We start from the raw sequence: 23061 nt of genomic DNA on the forward strand, positions 1-23061 counted from the left end.
CTAGACCCTTCTTCAGAAATGTTTTCTGAAGAAGGGTCTAGGCCCAAAACGTCAGCCTTCCTGCTCCTCTGATGCTGCTCGGCCTGCTGTGTTCATCCAGCTCTACACCTTGCTATCTCAGATTCTCCAGCATCTGCAGTTCCTACTATCTCCATTAAACTTATCCCCTTTTACATTAAACCTATATTCCCTAGTAATTGACATTTCTACCCTGGGAGAATGTACCTGACTATCCATTGTATCCATGCCTCTCATAATTTTGTAAACTTCTGTTAGGTCATCCTCCATCTTTTGACGTTCAGGTGAAAACAAACCAAGTTTGTCCAATCTCCCCCATAGCTAATACCCTCCAAACCAGACAACATCCTGGTGAACCTTTTCTGTACTTCCTGCAAAGTCTCCACATCCTTCTGGTAGTGTGGCAACCAGAAATGTATGCAGTATTCCATATGTGACCAAACTAAAGTTACATACAGCTATAACGTGACTTGCCAATTTTTATACTCTGAAATTTTTATGCCTCAATGAAGACAAGCATGCCAGATGCTTTCTTGACCACCTTATCCACTTGTGTTGTTACTTTCAAGGAACTGTGACCCTCTGTATGTTAATGCTTCTAAGGATTCTATCATTTACTGTATACTTCGCTCCTGCATGAGACCTTCCAAAAGCATCACCTTGCATTTGTCCAGATAAAATTCCATCTCCCATTTCTTTTCCCAAGTCTCCAGCCTATCTATACCTTGCTGTATCTTCTGACAATCCTCTTCAGCATCTGCAGCTCCCCCAATCTTTGTGTCATTTGCAAACTTTCTAATCAGACTACATAAATTTTCCTCCAAATCGTTTATATGAATTACAAAAAACAGGAGACCCAGCATTGATCCCTGACCACTGGTCACAGATCTGGAGTCTGTGAAGCAGCCTTCCACCGCTACACTCCGTCTTCTTTGACTAAGCCAGTTCTGTATCCATCTAACCAGCTCACTTCAGATCCCATTTGACCCCATCTTTGTATCAGCCTGCCATGTGGGAATTTGTCAAAGGCCTTGCTAAAGTCCATGTTGACAGCATCTACCACCCTACCCTCATCAATCATCTTTGTCACTTCCTCAAAAAACTCAATCAAGTTTGGGAGACACACACAACTTCCCCTGCACAAAACCATGCTGCCTTTCACTAATTAGTTCATATTTTTCTAAATGTGAGTAATTTAAGACATTTTGAAAAATCATGGATGCTGTGTGGATGTAATAAAATATTTTAATACAATGTTTTTTCAACTGTTCAATCAGCCTCACCAATGAATGTGGATTTGTATTGTTTTCAGAGTTAGATAAGAAATGCCAGCCAATAAATATGATGCTTGAAGACCTTTGTTTTTCAGAAATTTTAAAATGTGGATTTCTTTCTCTCTCTTCTTCCAGCAAGGGAAACCTTTTGTGTTTGACAAGGTGTTTTCTCCGAACACAACCCAGGAACAAGTTTACAGTGCGTGTGCCAAGCAGATTGTTAAAGGTAGCTTTTACAGATTGTTGCTTCCAATCCACTGAAACAAAGCCAATTTGTGGAGTACAGAGAGGGAATAGTTCTGAATATTTGACCGTTTTGCCAAATCTAGTGTTCAAGCCGGAAATCTCAATTTCCAGGCTTCCACCGATATAAAACGCTAAAATTTCACTTTTCACTTGAACACATTGTCTTGCACAAAGTAATTGGTACCAATAAGTATTCTAAGCAACTTTTGAAAAGAAAGACAAAATGTATAAGGATGTGGGACAGCCTTGATAAGAGATGGGCAGATTTTTAATTAGTAATGGGATAATGGGTTATGGAGAGCAGGCAGGAAAGTGGAGTTGAGGCCAGGATGAGATCAGCTATGATCATATTAAATGGCACAGCAGATTTTAGGGGCTGCATTGCCTACTTCTGCTCCTAGTCCTTAAAATAAAGGGTGACATAAGGACAAAAGTGAGAAGGTATCTTTACTTAGAAGAGCAGAAAGTGGAATCTGTTTGGGTGGGAATGAGAACTAACCAAGGGACAGTAAACACTCATGGGTGTGATGCAGGTGTTCTAATTGCTGCTATACTGTTGGACAGAATATTAATCAAGAATTAAGAAGAGTATTGTGGAAAGAAGAGACAAAAGAAATTTTCATCTCATATTCCTCAGGATAAATGCAAGAATGCCAGATTTCAGAGAGAGCAAAAATTGTATTGCGTGAGAAAAGGGTGTTGTTTCCTTGGTAATTCCACACTGCTTGAGACATTGCCATTAGAGAATACACCAGGATTTTTTTTTCCCCATGCTATTGTCTAATTGAAAAACGATGCAGTGTCTGAACATGTTCTTTCCATTTACTGAGGACTGGGCCCTGTGCATGATTATATGCAGTTCTAGCAAGCATAAAATCTGAAAGTTAAGTGTTGAACTTTATAAGTTTACGGACATGAGAGGCAAGTTGGCAATGATAGATTGGGATATTAGATTAAAAAGTATGACCAGTGAGCAAAGGGAATATTTCATAATTCTTAATGTAAGTACTTTCCTTAAGAAATTTTAAAAAGCCCTTGGGAAAACTGATGTAATCATGGCTAATTGAAAAGGCTAAAAATTGTGTTAGATTGAAAGGAAAGGCTTATTACATTGAGAAAAGCAAAAGTAAGCATGAGGATTGGAATAGTTTTTGATACCAGTAAAGAGGAAACTAGAATGTGAAGAATCAAAAACATAAAACAGATTGAAAGAGCCCTTGCACCTAAAAAGGAAAGAGTAATGAAAGTAGTTGTTGCTCATTTAGAAGCTGGATAGAAGTTATAATGGAGAATAAGGAAATGGCAGAGATGCAAAGCAAATAAACAGACCAGAAATAGTGGGGATCTGAGGCTATAATGAGAACAAGGAAGTAATTAATAACAGTTTAAAAGAAACACTACAGGAAACAAAAATGGGATGGAAAATTGGTAAATCCCCTCATCCTGATGGGCTACTTACTACTGTGTTAAAACTGCTGATGAACATCAGAGGAACAGGAAAGCTGATGTTTCGGGTCAGGACCCTTCTTCAGAAATGTTCTGAACCTATTCTAAACATAACCTGCAGTGCGATACTTATGAAGTAATGACATTTATTATATATAGGAAGATGTTGTTTCAGCAATCTTTGAAATGCAATTTAGTACTCAAAGATGATTTGAACATTTCTGAAGAAGGGTCCTGACCCGAAACGTCAGCTTTCCTGCTCCTCCGATGCTGCCTGGCCTGCTGTGTTCCTTCAGCTCCACACTGTGTTATATCTACTGTGTTAAAAAATGTTTATGCACGGATAGTGGTTATCCTGGTTGTGATTTTCTAAACTTATCTAGATTTGGGAAACAACAGAGAGGAGGATACCAAATCTAACATCCCTAAGGAAAGAAACGAGTCAGGGAAATATAGATCAGTTAGCCTGGCATCAATTTTGGGAAAATGATGGAATCTGTTATTGAAGAAGTAACAATGTGACTTACAAAATCACCATGATCAGGCAGAGTCATCATGAACTTTTCATAAATTTCATGGTTTCATGAATGAAAAATCACGTTTGATAATTTTCTGGGATCTTTTTGAGGAGGTCACTAGCGAGATAGATAAAGGGGTGCTTGTAGATGTTGATTTTTGCCAAAAACATTCAGTGATTTGCTGGAAGAACAGCACCTCATTTTCCACTTTGGCACTTTACCAGCCTTCTGGACTTAATATTGAGTTCAACAATGTCAGACCATGAACTCCGATCTCCATTTGATATCACCCATCCTGCCTTCTTCTCATGATTTTGCTCACTGTAAAGTTGACCTTTATTCTGCTATTAACATCCATTACCATTCTCTTTGCCTTTTGTCCTCTGCTCTCATGTGAGTCACAAATATAATTTCATTCGCTGCTTCTGATAATTAGCTATTGAATGATGTTGAAGGGATTGTTTCCTCTTATGTTCTTCAAGAAAAGTTACATTTAGTTTGGAAATGATTGACTGATTCAAATATATTTAATGATTTACAAATGTGTCTTACTTTCAGACAAATATTTCACAATGAAAAAATTAAATTTGTAAAGTTTGAAGCAAGACTCGTAGCATCTTGTCATGTATCTTAGATGTCCCAAAGTACATTACCTGCAAAGCGATACTTCTGAAATGATGATATTTATTATATGTAAGAAGATGATGTTTTAGCAACCTTTGAAATGCATTTAGTACTCAAAGATGATTTGAACAAACATGTTAACCATTACACTTATACTTTTGCACATTCGATCATACTAATATGTCATTCTTTTTCAGATGTGCTTGATGGTTACAATGGAACTATTTTTGCTTATGGTCAAACATCCTCTGGAAAAACACACACTATGGAGGTAAATAGATGATTTGTATTTCATGTGTGTTTCTAAAAGCAGAAAATATCCATTTTGGGAAATGGGGGTGACACAGTGGCTCAGTAGTTAGCACTGCTGCCTCACAGCACCAAGGATACAGGTTCAATTCCACCCTCAGGCAACTGTCTGTGTGGCGTTTGCACATTCTCCCTGTGTCTGCATGGGTTTTCTCCAGATGCCCTAGTTTCCTTCCACAGCCCAAAGATATGCAGTCTAGGTGGATTGGCCATGCTAAATTTCCCATAGTGTTCAGGGATGTGTAGCTTGCATGGGTTATAGGGGGGTGAGTCTGGGTGGGATGATCCAAGAGTCAGTGTGGACTTGTTGGGCCAAAGGGCCTGTTTCCACACTGTAGGGATTCTATGATGAAATATTTTTGCAACAATAACTAAAATTGAAAGTGAACAAAACTAATCAAATTCTTACCTTTTCCTCCTATTCACACAAGTATTATCTGGTTAACCACTGAACACATTTACCAATTTTTTCAGCAGCCTTTCCCATTACTTGTACAGCATATATTTGTAACATGAAAGAAATGGAAGGATAGCAACATGTGAGCATAGATTGCGTAGTTTTATTATTCCTGTTGATTCATGCTTGCATTAAATAAATATTTTAGTTCTCCCTTCAAAAGGAAAACACAAATAACATCCTTAAATGTACAGGAACTCAAGATCTAATGGGAAGGAGGAATTGGTATTTGGAAACTAACAGGATTAAATGTAGAGAAATCCTCATGGCCCGATAACCTTCATCCCAGAGTTCTTAAGGAATTAGCCCTGGACATAGCAGATGAGCTTATGGTTACCTTCAAATTCTATAGACTCTGGTACAGCACCCATGGATTGGAGGATAGCTAATGTGACCGGTTAGCTTTCCATTGGTTGTGGGAAACATGCTAGTATCCATTATAAACGATGTAATAGCAGAGCACTTGGAAGATAGTGAAATAATTGGACAGAGTTAAAATGGATTTATGAAGGAGAAATCATGCTTGCCAAATCTGCTGAAATTTTGCAAGGATGTAACAAGTAGAGTTGATAAGGGAGAGCTAGTGGGTGTAGTTTTCTTGGATTTTCGGATGGCTTTCGATAAGGTCTAAAGTAAGAGATCAAACGTGCAAAATTGAAGCACTGGAGGTCATGACCTGAAATGGATTGAGAATTGATGGGCTGACAGAAAAGAAAAAGTAGGTATAAAGGGGTCTTTTTCCGTGTGGCAGGCAGTGACAAATGAGGTACCACAGGAATTGGTGTTTGGACCCCAGCTATTCACAACATATATAAATGATTTAGATGAGATAACTATGTATCATATCTTCGAGTTTGTAGGTGACACCAAGCTGGGAGGAAGGGTATACTGTGAGGAGGATGCATAGAAACTTCAGTGAGATGTAGATATTTTAAGTAAGATAAATGCGAGGTTATCCACATTGCTAATAAAAACAGGCAGGCAGATTATTATCTAAATAAGGATAGATTGCAAAAGAGGCAGGTTCAATGAGACCTTGGTGTCCTTGCACACCAGTCAATGAAAGTAAATATAAAGCAGGCAGTGAAGAAGGCAAATGGTATGTTGGCTTTCATAATAAGAGGGATTGAGTACAGGAACAGAGATGTCCCGCAGCAACTGGAGAGGATGTTGATTAGACCACACTAGGAGTATTGTGTGCAGTTTTGGTCTTACCTGGGGAAGGATATTCTGGCTGTTGAGGGAGTGTAAAGAAAGTTTACCAAACTGAGTCCTGGGACAGAAGGGCACATGAGGAGAGACTGGATCGGTTAGGATTATATTCACTGGAGTTTAGAAGAAGGTGAGGGGGGTGTGGATGTGGGTGTGGCCTCATAGAATCCTATAAAATTGTAACAGATTAGACAGAGTAGATGCAGAAAGGATGTTCTTGGTGACCAGGGTGCACTGAACCAGGGATCACAGTCTAATGACAAGATGTAGGCCTTTTAGGACAGAGATGAGGAGAAATTTCTTCACCCAGACAGTGGTGAGACTGTGGAATTCTCTGCCACAGGAATCTGTTGAGGCCAAACATTGGAGACTTTGAAGAAAAACATAGGTGTAGTTCTTGGGACTAAAGGAATCAAAGGATCTGGGAAACAGCAGGAACAGGGTGATCAGCCATGATCATATTGAATGGTGGAGTAGTCTCAAAGAGCTGAACAGTCTAATCCTGCTCCAATATTATCTGTTACTATTTTATTCAATGTAACTTTATTTTGAATTGCTTCATACTTAAGATAATCTGACAGTTGTGTCTCTCTACATTGGACTGCATTACATCTCATTACCATTTATTTATATTTGATAATCATAAGCTAATCTTTAATTTTTCTTTAATTTTCCCCCAGTTATTGTTATCCTTTGACAAGATGGCCGATTTTGTCTGGTTAGTTATTGTAGCAACTTGAATTTCTCAGACAAAATCCAAATCTGTATTTGAAAGTAGTCATCCTTTTAAACAAGGCCATGATACCAATCACAAAAACAGTTCTGAGGAAGGGTCACTGGACCCGAAACGTTAACTCTGATTTTCTCTTCACAGATGCTGCCAGACCTGCTGAGCTTTTCCAGCAGCTTCTGTTTTTGTTCCTGATTTACAGCATCCGCAGTTCTTTTTGTTTTATTTAGTATAATGCCAGTCAGTTCACCTAGAGTTCATGGTTTATAACCTGAGCTGCCATCTTTTCAATAGCACTTCAATTACAACAGAAACATGGCTAGGGTTGGGAAATCAGCCAAATCCAGACCCTCTCTCCTTAGTGGGCTGTTTTTGGACTCCAATGCCCTCTGTCATCCATTTTCAAACTTAATTACATTTTGATGTTTATTTCATTGTGATAATTTTTTAAAAAAATTCTTCTATGCATGACAATTTGCAATTGAATTTATTTAAAACCAACTGTGTCCCTCTTGACCCTTTTCATAAATTCATAGATGGAACCGAGCAGATGGCATGGCTGTTATTTTACAGCTTGGTATTAATTAAATTGTGAATTGCTGTAGCACTTAAGGGAATGTGAGGTTCAGGAAATAATTCTTTGAACCAATTTTCCAATGGTCTTCTTGATGCTAATATTATTAATTAATCTCCATGCCTAGTTTAAATATGATGCATTAGAATGAGTATATGAGTTAGAATGAAGGGAATGTTAAACTCCTTCAGAATGAAAGAGAAGCTTATCAAAGAATATCTGCTTTCAGTGACTGCAGATGCTGGTTTAGATTTTGGTGGGCAAATGTGACAAGATTTATGTTTCAGGTGAAATCTGAAGGGATGAATCATTTGGATTGTTGATTTCAGAGTATTTGGACTTAATTTGTACTGCACACCAAGCTGTGGTGTGACAAAGCAATATTTGTCATTGTTTGTTTTTGTTATTAAGCATGTTGTCAACCTGAAGGCAATTGATTTTTTTTTCTCGGGTGATGCATTAGCATTCATTGATTCAACAGATACTGTGTGGTGTGCTATTAAACCACGTTGACGAGAGCATTGGCCCTTATGCAATACGTTAAATGTTTTCAGGCGAGAACCTGGTAGGACCTATACAATTGACCATAATATGTCGCTAGTATATGAAGAGAAAGAGCTAATGTTCCATCTCCCAGTGCTATTTGTAGGAGCTAATGTGGAATAATAATCAAAGCCATTATCCCAGTGTGTAAGTTTTTTGGACAAATGTTAGAATGTATTTTAAAAGAGATGACAATAATATTCTTTGAAGTAATATTGGACCCCATCTCATAGAGTCAGAGTCATACAGCATGTAAACAACTTGTCCTTAATGACCAAGTTTCTCAAAGTAAACCAGTCCCATTTGCCTGCGTTTGACCCATATCCCTCTAAATCTTTCCTATTCACATACCTGTCCAATTATCTTTTAAGTGTTGTAACCGTACCTACATCCACGACATCCTCTGGCAGTTCATTCTACATATGAACCATCCCCTGTGTGAAAAAGTTGCCTCTCAGGTCTCTTTTAAGTCTTTCTCCTCTCACCTTAAAAATATGCCGTCTTGTTTTGAACTCCACTACCCTAGGGAAAAGACCATGCTATTCGTCTTATCTATGCCCCTTGTGATTTTATAAGCCTTTATAATGTTTCCCCTCAACCTCCTGCATTTCAGTGAAAAAAGTCCAGGCTCTCCTTATCACTCAAACCCTCCAGTCCCATAACATCCATCATTAGAATGATATTAACATGAAATTGCCGGCTTTGACAACAAAGATATTTAAGCAGATTTTCTGCCCTCTCTCTCCCAGCCTAGTGCTATGAAGTGACACTGCACCACTTACATGGCACAAGGGCAGCACATTGCAAAGCAATACCCAGTGAGGAGCAGGGAAAATGAATGCAGTTGCAGACCATTTGAGCCTCGGCTGTGAGAGTTGCTGATGTAAAGTCTTGGGTGAATCGTAGGTTGCTAAATGGTTGTATTCAAGCTCTGTCTGCTCTTCAAGCAACCACACCCCTCCCTTCCCAACACCACAAACCCCACAGTCCCCAGTCCAATGTTCTTCAGCTGCCTCAGATGGATAGGGGCATGAGGCAGAAGCTCATAATGTTCCTTCCACACTCATTATCATAGCTTCACCTGCATCAGAATGTCCATTGTGCCTCATCTTATGAACCGTAGTGCGAAACAAAGGTTAAGGAAGCTGCATTATTTCCATTTTTGGAATAGAAAGGACTTAATAGAATATGTATGAAGGAAATCGATAAACCTGGAGCAGATATACTTGGCACACATAAAATGTTTGTAAAGAAGATATTATAAATCAATCATTTAAGAGCAAAATTAAACTAATTCAAAACCAGGTAATACGCACTTGGTTGCTTAGAAAGCAGTTAGTTAATTCATATAAATGGAGTCAAAGCAATACAATAAGAACAAGGACTAAAAAAGCAAATGCATGTGTTTTTGTAAAGCACTGATTTGTCTTTAAGAAGTATATTGTGTGCAGCCCTGGGCACCACTCTTTAAGAAGGATATGAAGGCTGCCAACATTGTCCCGTTATTTGAAAAAAAAGGTGGAGAACGGATAGACCAGGAAATTACAGGTCAAACAGTCTAAGGGAAGTTATTATAAAGAATTCTAAGAACAGAATGTATCTGCACTTGGAGAGACACGGAACAATCAGGGATGGTCAGCATATATTTCCTAAATGAAGGTGGTGTTTGATAAATTTGTACTTTTTGAGGAGGTTGTGGTGATTGTAATGAGGCCAACCAGGTGGATCTCATAGAATATGAGTTCCTTGTTTGGGGCTGTTAATCTGGTCCAAACAGGGAGCCCTGGCTGACAGAGAAAAAGAGTCATTCTAACGGTGTGAGAGCTGGCTCTGAGGGAGCTGGAACAGTGTTAAGGACTTACCACATATAAATAAAGGGTGGCTTGTTAACGGGATACTGGTCTCTGTAGAGTTATTTCAAAGGTGACCAGGAGTATTGATGAGGATAATGCACTTAATATGGCCTACATGGACTTTAGCAAGCCTTTAGCAGGCAGCCCGGTCAAGAAAGTAAGAGTTTATGGGATCCAAGGCAGAGTGGTAGGTTGGAGCCAAACTTGGTGGAGAGTCAGGAAGGAGAGTGTGATGGTAGTGGGATGTTTCTCTGAGTGGAGGTCTGTTTCCACTGGGTTCTGTTTTCAACGGCATTGCAGTGGGCTGGATGCTAGGGTCCTTGCTATTTGTAGTGTACATTAATGACTTGGACTTAAATGTAGGAGAAATGATGAAGAAGTTTGTGGGTGATATGAAGATTTATAGAATAGTGAATAGTAAGAGTGAGAGCTGTAAACAGGAGATTAATTAGGTGGGCAGAGCTGTGGCAAATAAAATTCAAGCTGGAAACATGTGAGCTTATACATTTGACAAGGGTGATAAATGCAAGGAACTACACTGTGAGTGGTAAGACCCTGGAAAGTGCTGAGCAAAGACCAAAAAGCAAAGAACAGGACATCACACAAACAGGCTCTTCAGCCCAGCAAAACTGTGCTGACATATGATGCCTTTCCAAACTAAAACATTTTGCCTCTCAGATCAGAGAGATCTTGGTGGGTATATATCCACAGATCCCTGAACATATTATGGCAGGTAGATAATTTGGTTAAGAAGGCAGATGATGTACTTAGCTTTATTAATCAGGGCATAGAATACAAGGGCAGGGAGGTTATGTTGGAACTGTTTAAAGTGCTGGTTATGCCACAACTCAAGTACCCCGTGCAGTTCTAAGCAGCATATTATAGAAAGAATGTGATTACATTCAAGAGAGTGTAGAGAAGAATAACGAGAAGGCTGGAAAGTTTTAGGTGTGAGGAAAGGAAAGGTTGTTGGTGTTTTCCTCAGAGCTTTAGATGTGTATAAGATTATGAGGTGCATAGATAGGGTAGTTAGGAAGGTGTTTTTTTTCCCCATTACAGAGGGGTCAATAACCAAGTGGAATAGAATTAAGGTAGAAGGCTAAGAGGAGAATTGCAAAGAAACATTTCATCCAGAGGGTGGTGGGAGTCTGCAACTCACTCCGTGAAAGGGTAGTTGAGTTAGAGGTTCTTGTAATATTTGCAGTATTTAGATATTCACTGGTGTTGTCAAAGCCTTCAGGGCTATGAGTCAAGAGCTGGAAAATTGGATCAGGGTAGTCAGATCTTTGTGGACAGGCTTGGACATGATGGACCAAATGGCCTCCATCTGTAACTCTATACGACGATGGGTCATTAGAGAAGGTGCAGGAAAAAAAATTGCGAGTATGGTTCTAGGAATCAGGATCTTCAGTTATATGGATACATTAGAGAGCTGGGACTGTTCTTGGAGAAGAAACAATTGAGAGCAGATTTGATAGAGATGTTTAAAATCCTGAGGGGTCTAGACAGAGTAGGTAAGGACAAACTGTTTCCATTGGCAGAAGAATTGATAAGAAATAATGAGAAGCCAACACTAGTAGGAGTAGTGTACAGGCACCTCAAAAGTAGCTATGGAGGACTAAGAATAAATCAGAAGATAATGAGACCATGTAACAAAAGCAGTACATCAATCATGGATGACTTTAATCTTCATGTAGATTGGCAGGGGTAGCAATGAGGGAGAATTCATGTTGTATATTTGCGAAAGTTTCCCAGAACAATATGTTGTGAGTTCAATAGGGACCAGGCTGGTTTGGATCTGGCGATGTGTAATGAGGCAGGTTTAATAAATTATGTCAGAGTAAAAAATCCCTTAGGAAATAGTGACCATAAGATAATGGAATTTAGCATTCAGTTTGAGAGGGAGGAACTTGGGTCAGAAACAACTATGCTAAACTTAAATAAGGATAATTACAAAGCAGCAAGGGCAGAGTTGGCTGGAGTAGACTGGGAAAAGAGTTTAGAAGCAAAGACAGTGAGGACCATGATAGGCATTTACGAAAACAGATCCCAGCACACATGGACACATGGGGCAGCACAGTGGTTCAGTGGTTAGCACTGCTGCCTCACAGCGCCAGGAACCCGGGTTCGATTCTACCCTCGGGTGACTGTGTGGAGCTTGCACATTCTCCCAGTGTCTGCGTGGGTTTTCTCTGGGTGCTCTGGTTTCCTCCCACACTCCAAAGATGTTCAGCCTAGGTGGATTGGTCATGCTAAATTGCTGTGCACGTTTACAGTTGCAAAAACATAATCTGACTATTTATGAACTGGAGAAGGCAAGTGATAAGGATGATACAAGAAGTCTCCAGAGAGGTTACATGAGTGGGAAAATATTTGGCAGATGGAATACAAGGTGGGCAAAGGGTTCAGGGATGTGTAGATTAGGTGAATGGGTCTGGTTGGGATGCTCTGAGGACCGGTGTGGACTTTGTTAAGCTGAAGGGCCTGTTTCCACACTGTACGAATTCTAAGATGTATGATCAAAAATATATCCCAGTGAGGAGAAAGGATTCTAAGAAGGGAATAAGTGAACCATGATTATGCAAGGAAGTTAAAAATAGCATTAAATTGAAATAAAAAGCATGCAATTTGGCAAAGGTAAACCAGAGGTTTGAGAAAGAGTTTAAAAATCCAAAAGATAACTAAAACAAAAAATAAAGAGGGAGAAGATAAATTTTTGAGGGTAAACTTGCAACTAATATCAAGATAGATAGCAAGAGCTTCTTTACAGATATAAAAAGGAAGAGAGAAGCCAAAGTGAACATAGGCGCCTTAGAGAACAAGGCTGGGATTCTGAAAAGACCCAGATGATTGGAAAACTGCCAATTGGATACTAACTTTTTGTGCTTTATGCACACGGACTCTGACATCCATCTGTTCTGTGGCTTTCTGCCGTCTTTTTCCAGTTAAATAATAATCAATTCCTTTATTCTTCCTGCCAAAGTTTTTTTTTAACCTCACATTTCCCCACCTTGTATTCCATCTGCCAAATCTTTTCCCACTCATGTAACCTCTCTGGAGACTTCTTGTGTCATCCTTACCACTTGCCTTCTCCAGACTCTTCATAAATAGTTAGATTATGTTTTTGCAACTGTAAATGTGCACAGCCGTCCTTTGAAAGTTAACCAAGCTTGTTTTGGTGAGGTATTGTAGATATTAGGTGAATCTAATTTGTTTTAATATACACTAACAGAATAATTATGTTTTCAACATGTCTCAAGTACACTAAGTAATCATTTTTGTTGAAACTTCTGTCCACAGGGAAAGCTTCATAATCATCAGCTGATGGGCATTATTCCAAGGATAGCACAAGACATCTTTGATCACATCTATTCCATGGATGAGAATCTAGAATTCCATATCAAAGTAAGTATGAAGCAGCTGCTTTAATAAAAGTCAGTTTCTATGTAACAATGACTTTGCATCCTGTGTAATGATCTGTTGACCAGTTTTTTCTTGCCTCTTGAATCAAGCTTATTTGTGAATTGGTGCTTGTTGTGTTTAAAGTAGCAATTTAGAATAGTTTTACAAGGCTCTGAACTGTATTAGCCTTGGTACACTAGCAAGACTGGTGTAGATCCCAATATTCATATGCATTGTTAGATATCTCTTTGGCTCCATTTCATTGTGTGAACTACCACCAGGTGCCACAAAGAGTGCTCATGAGCTCTGACATTGTGGAAGTGATGGAAGGAGATGACACTGCTGGAATGTGAATAATGAGAAGGAGCCTAATTAATTGGTTGCCCTCTATTCAACTCCAAGTAGAGCCCACATCCCCATAGAGTGCTGGCAAGCGAGCTAGGTGGTGGCTAGAGAGGGCTGACATTCCTTTCAAGTCCAGCAGAGCTCCCTTGGTTCCCCGTCTTTGGAGCTTTATCTTTATCTCTTTATTATTTATTTAGATATTTCTCTTTATTATTTATTTAGATCTTTAAGAGATAGCTTAAATGGGTGACCCTTTATTCATATAAAGTGGCACCTAGTTCTAGATTCCCCCAGAAGTGGAAACATCCTTCCCACATCAAACCTGTCGAGACTCCTCAGGATCTTATATGCTTCAACGAAGTAATCTCTTTACTCTTCTAAACTCCAGCAGATATAAGCCTAGCTTTCCTTATTGGAAAACCTGGAGCAGCGATGGGCGATTCCAGTTCTCTAAGCTACTCCAGCATTCAGTATGATCGTGGCTGATCATGCAGCTCACTACCCTGTTCCCAATTTCTCCCCATACCCTTTCATCCCTTTAGACCTGAGAACTATATCAGTGCAAAATAGAGCAGGAGTAGGCCATAATCCCCAGCAAGAAAAGTCCATCTATTAGAGCTTGACTTATAATGGCATTACTACTGCTGAATCCCTCACCGGGGAGGCAATGGCCTACTGGTCTTACCGTGAGAGTATTAATCCAGAAACTCAGGTAATGTTCTGGGGACCCATGTTCGAATCCAACCGTGGCAGATAGTTTAATTTGAATTCAATAAAGAATTTGGAATTAAGAATCTAATGATAACCAAGAAACCATTGTCGATTGTTGGAGAAACCCAACTGGTTCATAATGTCCTTTCGGCCAGGAAGTCTGTCATCCTTACCTGGCTTACATGGTGACCCCAGAACCACAGTAATGGGGTTGACTCATGGGCAATAAATGCTGGCCTAGCCAGAGATGCCCACATCCCACGAGTGACTCTATTTAAAAAAAAGTCATCCTGGGGGTTACCATTGACCGGAAACTAAACTGGACTAGTCATATAGACACTGTGGCTATGAGAGCAGGCCAAAGGCCAGGAATTCTGCAGTGACTAAATCACCCCCTTTATCCTGCACACTGTGTACAAGGCTGCGCCAAAATTGTGCTGCACCCTGCCTAACAGTCCTATGGGTGTACCTCCACCCCAACGACTGCACTGAGCCAAGAAGACAGCTCACCACCACCTCCTCCAGGTCATTATGGATGTGCAATAAATGCTGGACCAGCCAGTGATGCCCATGTCCCATGAATACATTAAACTGGAACATATATCCTTTACAGTCTTCTGATATCAAGCTGGTTTTCAAAAGTTTTAACTAGACTCCTCACATCTCACGAAAAGAATCTGCTCTTTCTCATGATTGTCTTTTTGTCAATGGTTTTCCTGGGGGCAGCCTTTGCCATGGGCCACAAAGCAGTGTATGACCCTGGTGCATCATGGTAAGTTTGTGACATGCCCCTTCGAGGTACGAATTTGCCCCCTAATGTGGCACTGGTGGCTGTATTTATCCAATTCAAAAACAAAGAAGATTTATTTGCAATTATAGTATGGGGCGGCATGGTGGCTCAGTGGTTAGCGCTGCTGCCTCAGAATGCCAGGGACCTTGGTTTGATTCCACCCTCGGGCAACTGTCTGTGTGGAGTTTACACATTCTCCCTGTGTCTGCATGGGTTTTTTCTGGATGCTGTAGTTTCCTCCCATAGTCCAAAGATGTGCAGGTTAGGTGGATTGGCCATGCTAAATTGCCCACAGTGTCCAAGGATGTGCAGGCTGGATGTGTTAACTATAGGAAATACAGAGTTACAGGGATAGTGTAGGGGGGTGGGTCTGGGTGGGATGCTCTTCAGAGGGTCGGTGTTGACTTGATGGGCCGAATGGCCTGCTTCCACACTGTAGTGATTCAATGATTCTAATTGCATTTAAAATATCTTCTGTATTTTGTTGTAGGTTTCTTACTTTGAGATCTACATGGACAAAATTCGGGATTTGCTTGATGGTAACAAAATTTGCTTATTTTTAAGATGCTTTGCTAATACAAACAAGAAACTGAATCAGAAGGCTTTGCATTTGTATGTCATCTTACCGCCTTTGAAGTGCAGCAATCCTTCCATTGGCAAACACTTGATTTATGCACACAGCAAAATTCCTAAAGATAAGTGAAATAAATGAGAGAGAAGGATGATGTTGGTTGAGGGAAGAATATTTTCTTGGGCTGTTGATAGACTGTCTGCATTGTTTTTAAAATCTAAGTAACCTGTCCAGCAGCATTAGGAAAGTCAATTCTCTAGGGTCTGAAAATTTCCATGAATTTACAAATCACTTTGAATGCCATGGACTAATCAGAGATGGTCATCAAGGATTTGCAAAATGCATGTCATGCTTGACTAGTCTTATTGTTTTTTTTGTTTTGGAAGAATTACAGTGGATGCAAAGGAACTGGTAAATGTTTTGGGAAAAGACTTTTGGAAAACTTTTGTTCAGGTGCCACATGAAAAGTGCCATAAAATTAAGTTACAAGTCATAAAAGGGATATTTTTGCATGGATTTAGAAAGGCTAGAAGATGGAGATTAGAGGTTAATGGAGGTTTTTCTGATATGGTTAGTGGTGATGCCCCATGGATTTATGTCAGGATCTTGTTTATTTTTCCATTTTTGTGTAAATGGGATAGCCAAAGTAAGAAATATTTTAAAATTTGAAAAATAAATAGGATCCTAATCTAATTCGCCTGTTGGGGAAAATGATACAAACAGATCACCGACTTATTTTACACACAATGGTATTTTAATATCCAATGAGTCACTCCCTCAGTCACTACCTTATTCAAGAACACAATTTACTGGTCCATCACATTTCTTTCCATGTGCCTCAGTTTATTGATAATGTTGTGTGCTTTACAATGTGTTTGTTCCATTACAAAAATTGACTTCGAGAAAGATCTTAATGAGTTGCATGAATTCCAATTTGGGTTCTACTTTGTTAAAAGAAGCAACAAAACCTTTCTATCTCATAGTTTCTTGTGATATTAGCTGTTTAAGGTATGAATACAATTACTTTATAAATGGTTCACAGACGTCATTTCATTTTACAGTTTCAAAAACTAATCTATCAGTCCATGAGGATAAAAACAGGGTACCATTTGTTAAGGTAAGATTCATTCTATATGCAGAATGAAAACATGGCTCCTTGAATCAATGCAATGTAACATGTACTAAATCAATCAACTTACTTGGAGATAGATTTGTTGAAATCTCTTCTTGACCTATGCAGAATAAAAGCACTATGTCGACTGTATTTCTGCTACTGGGTTGGGAATACAGAGTTGGAAAAATCCCCAACTCTGCAAACTTGCCTTGGGAGAGAGTGCCACAGATGCTCTAATCTTGATTCTAGGAGTGGGAACTGTAAACAGGTTTCAGGCCCACTGGCCCCTCCCCATGTGTGAAGGCAGGCCTCAATATTCCAGGACTTTGGTGTTGTTTAAAAAAAAAAGCCATTAAACCTTCACCTGTCATATTCCCACGCGCACTCCACTTGGCACATCTATTTCACCCTGTGCCATCTCAGGTCTCCCATCTAACACTATGGCTCCTACTTGCCAAACCATGCCACATCATGCCCCTCACACACACCATGGCCCGTTCATCTATTCCACACCAACTCATGCAGCTCTATTCATCCTCTTATTGTCCCTCATGTCTTCCACACAAACAAATGCCCCTTTACCCACCCCATGATCCCTCTTCTCTCCATGATAACCTATTCCCCTCTACCCACTTCCATGGCCCTTTATAGCATTCATGCGAACTTAGTGCCAATTAATACTCATTACTCAGCACCCTTGCCACATCCATACCAATCGCCCAGTGTCCATCATGGGAAGAACTCAGGACTCACAATGAGATGAGATAAGATTCTAAATATTCAATGATGATTATTTCAGTAAAGCTCTTTCACTGATTTTAAAAAAAGAATCACTATATTGAACTGTCTTCAAATGATTAATCCCTAATAAACACACACATTTGTATTCACAGCCCCACATCAAAGACTTTATGGAGATTTCAGTCAAATTTCTAATGTATAGGCAGCCCACTGTGATAATCAAAGGTTGGGAAATGTCACTTCCTTTCTCATCATCAGCCACTTAAGAAAAGGAGTAACCCATTCAGTCTCTCAAGCCTCCTCTGCCATTGAGTAAGATCATGGCTGATTTGCGGCCTAACTCCATACTCCAGTTCTGAGGAAGGGTCACCGGACCCGAAACGTTAACTCTGTTTTCTCCTCCACAGATGCTGCCAGACCTGCTGAGCTTTTCCAGCAACTTTGTTTTTGTTCCATACTCCTGCCTTGAGCCCATATTTCATGATACCCTTGCTTAATGAAAATTTGTCTATCTCAGATTTAAATTTTACCAATGAAATTAGCATTAACCACTATTTCAGTAAGAGAGTTCCAAACCTCCACTACTCTTTGCATGTGGAAGTACTTTCTAACGTCTATCCTGAATGGCCCGGCCTCAATTCTTAGACTATGCCCTCCGATTCTAGAATCTCCAACCAGTAGAAATAGTTCCCCTTATCAACCCTGCCTTTCCCTGCTAATCAACTGAAGATCTTGATTAGATCACCCTTTAACCTTCTAAATTCTAGAAAATACCAGCCCCCTTGAGAAGCTGGTAATGAGCTGCCTTCTTGAGACAGTTCATAGATAGACCCACAATGCTGCTAGAGAGAGAGAGACTTCCAGGATTTTGACCCAGGAATGGTGATAAATTTCCAATTCAGAATGGTGAGTGGCTCGGAGAGGAACTTGCACGTAGATGTGTTCCCATTTACCTGCTGGGAGGCGATGGCCTAGTGCTATTATCGTTGGACTGTTAGTCCAGAGACCTAGAATAATGTTCTGGGGACCTGGGTTTGAATCCACCATGGCAGATGGTGGAATTTGAATTCAATAAATATCCAAAATTAAGAATCTAATGATGACTGTGAATCCATTGTCGATAGTTAGAAAAACCCATCTGGTTCACTAATGCCCTTTAGGGAAGGAAACTGCCATCCATACCTGGTATAGTCTACATGTGACTCCAGACTCACAGCAATGTGGTTGACTCTTAACTGCCCTCTGAGCAACTAGGGATGGGCAATAAATGCTGCCTATCCAGCAACGCCATCATCCCATGAATAAATTTTTTTAAAAATCTGCTGCCATTGTCCTTCGAGATGGAAGTGGTCATGGGTTTGGAAGGTGCTGTCTAAGGATCTTTACTGAATTTCTGTAGTGCATCTTGTAAATAGTACACACTGCTCCTACTGAGTGTTGGTGGTGGAGGGAGTGAATGTTTGTGGATATGACACCAATCAAGATCTTGAGAATGTCCTCACTTATTCCAGGGCGAAGGCAAATGGAATTAATGATGCCTATGTGAATAAAATGAAATGATTGCAGATTGATTGGCATATCTCCATCATTGTGGAATGGAGAAAACCAGTAAAATTTAGTCCGATTGATGTCACAAAGAATGAAAGGATAGATAGGCCTCATGTCCATCATACCTCCAAGCTTTGAGCAATTCCAAGCAGATCTAAGAATTTACCAAGTGAAAGCCAACTCCATGAGTGCCTTTTTACTACAGAAATGCTGACAACAAAAGTGACAAGGTTAAAATTTTACAAACTGATGGAATAGATTAGCACTTGAAAATTGAACTCAGTTTCCTTTTCGTTTTTTGTTCATTCAGAGGATGTGGACATTGCTGACTGTGCCAGCATTTCTTGCCAAGCCCTACTTGCCCTTGAAAAGGTGGTGATGATCTGTCATTAGATGCACTGCAGTCCATTTGGTGTAGATACACTCACAGTGCCCTTAGGCAGGAAGTTCCATAATCTTGATCCAGTGACTCTGAAGGCATGATGTATTTCTAAGTCAGGATGGTGTGTGGCTTGAGAAGGAACTTGCAGTATGTGGTGTTCCCACATTTCTGCTGTCCCTTGACCTTGGAGATGGCCCTGATCATCAGTTTAGAATATGCTGTCTCAAGAATTTTGGGGAATTTCTGCGGTGCATCTTGGGTATGGTACACGCTGCTGCTACTATGTGTCATTGGTGAAGAGAGTGAATGTTTGCAGATGTGGAGTTGCTTTGTCCTGGATGGTCTGAAGCTTCATGATTGTTGTTGGAGCTGCACCCATCCAGCCAAGTAGGGAGTATTCCATCACACACCTGACTTGTACCCTCAAGATGGTGGACAGTCTTTAGGGCGTCAGGAGGTGAGTTACTTACTGCAGAATTCCTAGCCTCTGTAGCCACAATATTCATATGGCTGATCCAGTTTCTGGTCAATGGTAACCGGCAGGATATTATACTAGGTTCAATGATGGTAATGCCGTTGAATGTCAACGGGTGATGGTTAGTTTCTCTCGTTGGAAATGACCATTGTCTGGTACTTGGGTAGCATGAAGGTTATTTGCCACTTGTCAGCTCAAGTCTGGATATTGTTCAGGTCTTGCTGTCTTTGGGCTTGAAATGTTTCAGTATCTGAGGAATCGTGACTAAACTGTACATTATATAATCATCAGGGGACATCCCCATTTTTGACCTTATGATGGAGGGAAGATCATCGATGAAGTAGCTGAAGATGATTGTTTCTAGGCTGCTCCCCTGCTGCTAATCTGACTGACTCCCAACAACCACAACCACAACCACTTTCCTTTGTGCAACTTATGACTCTAATCAGTCTTCCTCCATTTCTTAGTAACTCAAGTCTGCCCAGGCTTCTTGGATACCGCAGTCCGTCAAATGTTGCCTTGAACTTGAGGGCAGTCATTCTCATCTTGCTTCCAGAATTAAGCTGTTATGTCCATGTCCGAACTGAGCTTGTAATGAACCTGAAGATAAATACCCCTGGCAGAACCCAAACTCTGCATCAACTGTTGGTTGATAGCATTGTTGATGACTCCATTCATCACTTTACTGATAGTGTGGTAATTGTTCGGGTTGGATTTATCCTGTATTCTGTACACAGGCCACACCTGTGCAATTTTCCACACTCTCGGGTCAATACTGAGTTTTTGTTGCATTAGAATCCTGGAATTCCCTCCCTAAGGGCGTTGTGGGTCAACCCACAGCACAAGCACAGCAGCAGTTCTAGAAGGCAGCTCACCACCACATTCTCAAGTGCAACCAGGGATGGGCAATAAATGCTGGCCAGCCAACGCCGCCCGTATCCCACAAAGGCATTGAAAAATCTGAACTGGGAAAAGAGACACATGCTTCACTGAATCCAAGTTTCTCTATTTATAATTTGACAATCATTGTTCCGAAATGCATTCAACACCAAAGCACAAATAGAGTTCGCCCACATGAGAAACTTCAAATGCCATTTGAAAAGCAGGATTGAATATATCCTTAAGTGTTGTAAGCACAACTGAGTTGTGTAGCTCCCACTTGCAAAAGGGAATATCTTCTGTACCCAATGGCTCAATGCTGATCATTGTGATTACAAATAAGTGAATGTAGATTTGATTGTAAGAGTACAGGGGACCTTCTGAACTCTTCCCAGTGATTCTGATGAAAAACTGTTTTATATTTAATAGAGTTTTCAGCCATTGACGACCCAATAGATTACTCTGTTGCCAAGTCTAGTTTTAAGGCCACAAATTCTAATTGCTGTAGGCAAAGTCTGAAATTAGTTGGATTTAGTTATGGCTTCCATTACTCAGCTAGTCTCTGAAGACTGTGGCAGTGGAGGCAAAGGAACGTGTTACGTGTTGCAGTTCTACTGATCATGTAAATTTGAAGTAGATCTCGGATTTCACTGAAAGTCATTTGAGAATTCCAGAGCCTGTGGGGTATTTAATGTCTGGTTTCGTGGGAGTGAGGTGAGGTATCTATTCAGGCGGGTTGTCACCCTGCTGCTTTTCTGCCTCCATACTGATTACGTTTGTGGCAGGAAGGAGAGTAGATTGCCTTCCGTCTACTGCCATTCAGGCCCTTTAGTGGACAATTGAAGTAGGATTGCGAGCAGATTGAACCCTTATTCAGTGGCACTCAGTGACATGACTGGGAAAGGGGGAGTGCCCCACTGTGAGTCGCTCACCCTATCCCATCACCCCTGGGTAGTGTTGTAGAACAGAGAGATCAGGGATTTAGGTACATAATTCTTTGAAATTTGTATCACATACAGACAGGGTGGTTCAGATGACGTTTAGCACGCATGCCTTCATTGCTCAGTCCTTTGAGTATGGAAGTTGGGAAGTCGTGTTGAGGTTGTACAGGATGTTGGTGAGGCCTCTTCAGGAGTACTATGTCCAGTTCTGGTCACCCTTTTATAAGAAGGATACTATTAAGCTGGAGCGGGTTCAGAAAAGATTTGCCAGGATGTTGCTGGGAATTGAACGTTTGAGTTATAAAGTTAAGCTGGATAGGCTGGGACTGTTTTCACTGGAGTGTAGGAGGTTGAGGTGTGACCTTATAATGGTTTATAAATCATGAAGGGTATAGATAAAGTGAATGGCAGGTGTCTTTTCCATAGGGTGGGGTATTTCAAGACTAGGGGGCACATTTTTAAGGTGAGAGGAGAAATATTTTAAAAAGACATGAGGGGCAACTTGTTTACACAGAGTAGTTTGTGTGTTGAATGAACTTGGAGAGGAAATGGTGGATATGGGTACAGTTACAAGGTTAACAGAACATTTGGATAAGTACTTAAGCATGAAATGTTTGGAGGGGTGTTGGCCAAGCGCACGTAGGTGGGACTATTTAGTTTGGGATTATGGTCAGCATGGACTGGTTGGACTGAAGGGTCAGCTTCCATGCTGTATGACTGTGTGACTGTAATCCGCTGAAATCCCCACTCTACCATTAATCGCTTGTGATCTGGAAATGATCCAAGGCCTGAGGTGCATGGATCCTTGCTTTTGGGGAGACCTTCCATTGGCCAGTTAAGTGCCTGGGTGGTACTTATTTTGGTGGACCTTTCTTAAAAGAGGCAGCGCAGGCTCTCCAGCCAGCAGTATGGACCCTCGCTACCGCCTATAAATACTGCCCCCTTTTTACAATTTGCATGATGATGCACATAATCTAAATGCTTATGTATGCTCTGAAAATAAAAGTAAGACAACACAAAGAATCATAAGGCACAGAGGAGGCCATTTAACCCACCAAGCTTGTGCTGGCTTTGAGAGGGTCATCCAATTATTGTTCAATTCCCCCACTCTTATCCGACAATTTATTCCTCTGTAGGTAGTTATCCAGTTTCCTGCTAAACATTGCTTTTGATCCTGCTTTCATCATTTTTTCAGCTAATAGATTCCATAACATAAAATCTTGCCACAAGAGACATTTCTTTCCTTCATCTCGCCTCAGTATATGCCACTTCCCATCTTCCTAGACAAGGTGCTCAGGGAAACAGATCATGTTGAAGAGATTTAAGAATTAGAGTGACATCTAAGCGAGTGTGGAAGA

The 23061-nt window shown here is 40.4% G+C and overlaps 1 protein-coding gene across 1 annotated transcript in view; it reads left to right on the top strand.

Moving 5' to 3' along the window:
• Positions 1-23061, top strand: part of LOC109919500 (kinesin heavy chain) — a 165067-nt gene that overhangs the window by 75537 nt on the left and 66469 nt on the right. The window contains exons 2-6 of the mRNA XM_048598956.1: positions 1428-1518; positions 4324-4397; positions 13105-13209; positions 15543-15591; positions 16685-16740. Of these exons, the coding sequence (XP_048454913.1) occupies positions 1428-1518; positions 4324-4397; positions 13105-13209; positions 15543-15591; positions 16685-16740 (375 nt within the window). The remainder of the gene's footprint in view (positions 1-1427; positions 1519-4323; positions 4398-13104; positions 13210-15542; positions 15592-16684; positions 16741-23061) is intronic.

The sequence above is a fragment of the Rhincodon typus genome, chromosome 7, assembly GCF_021869965.1.
Source record: "Rhincodon typus isolate 14 chromosome 7, sRhiTyp1.1, whole genome shotgun sequence".
NCBI classification, from domain to species: domain Eukaryota; kingdom Metazoa; phylum Chordata; class Chondrichthyes; order Orectolobiformes; family Rhincodontidae; genus Rhincodon; species Rhincodon typus.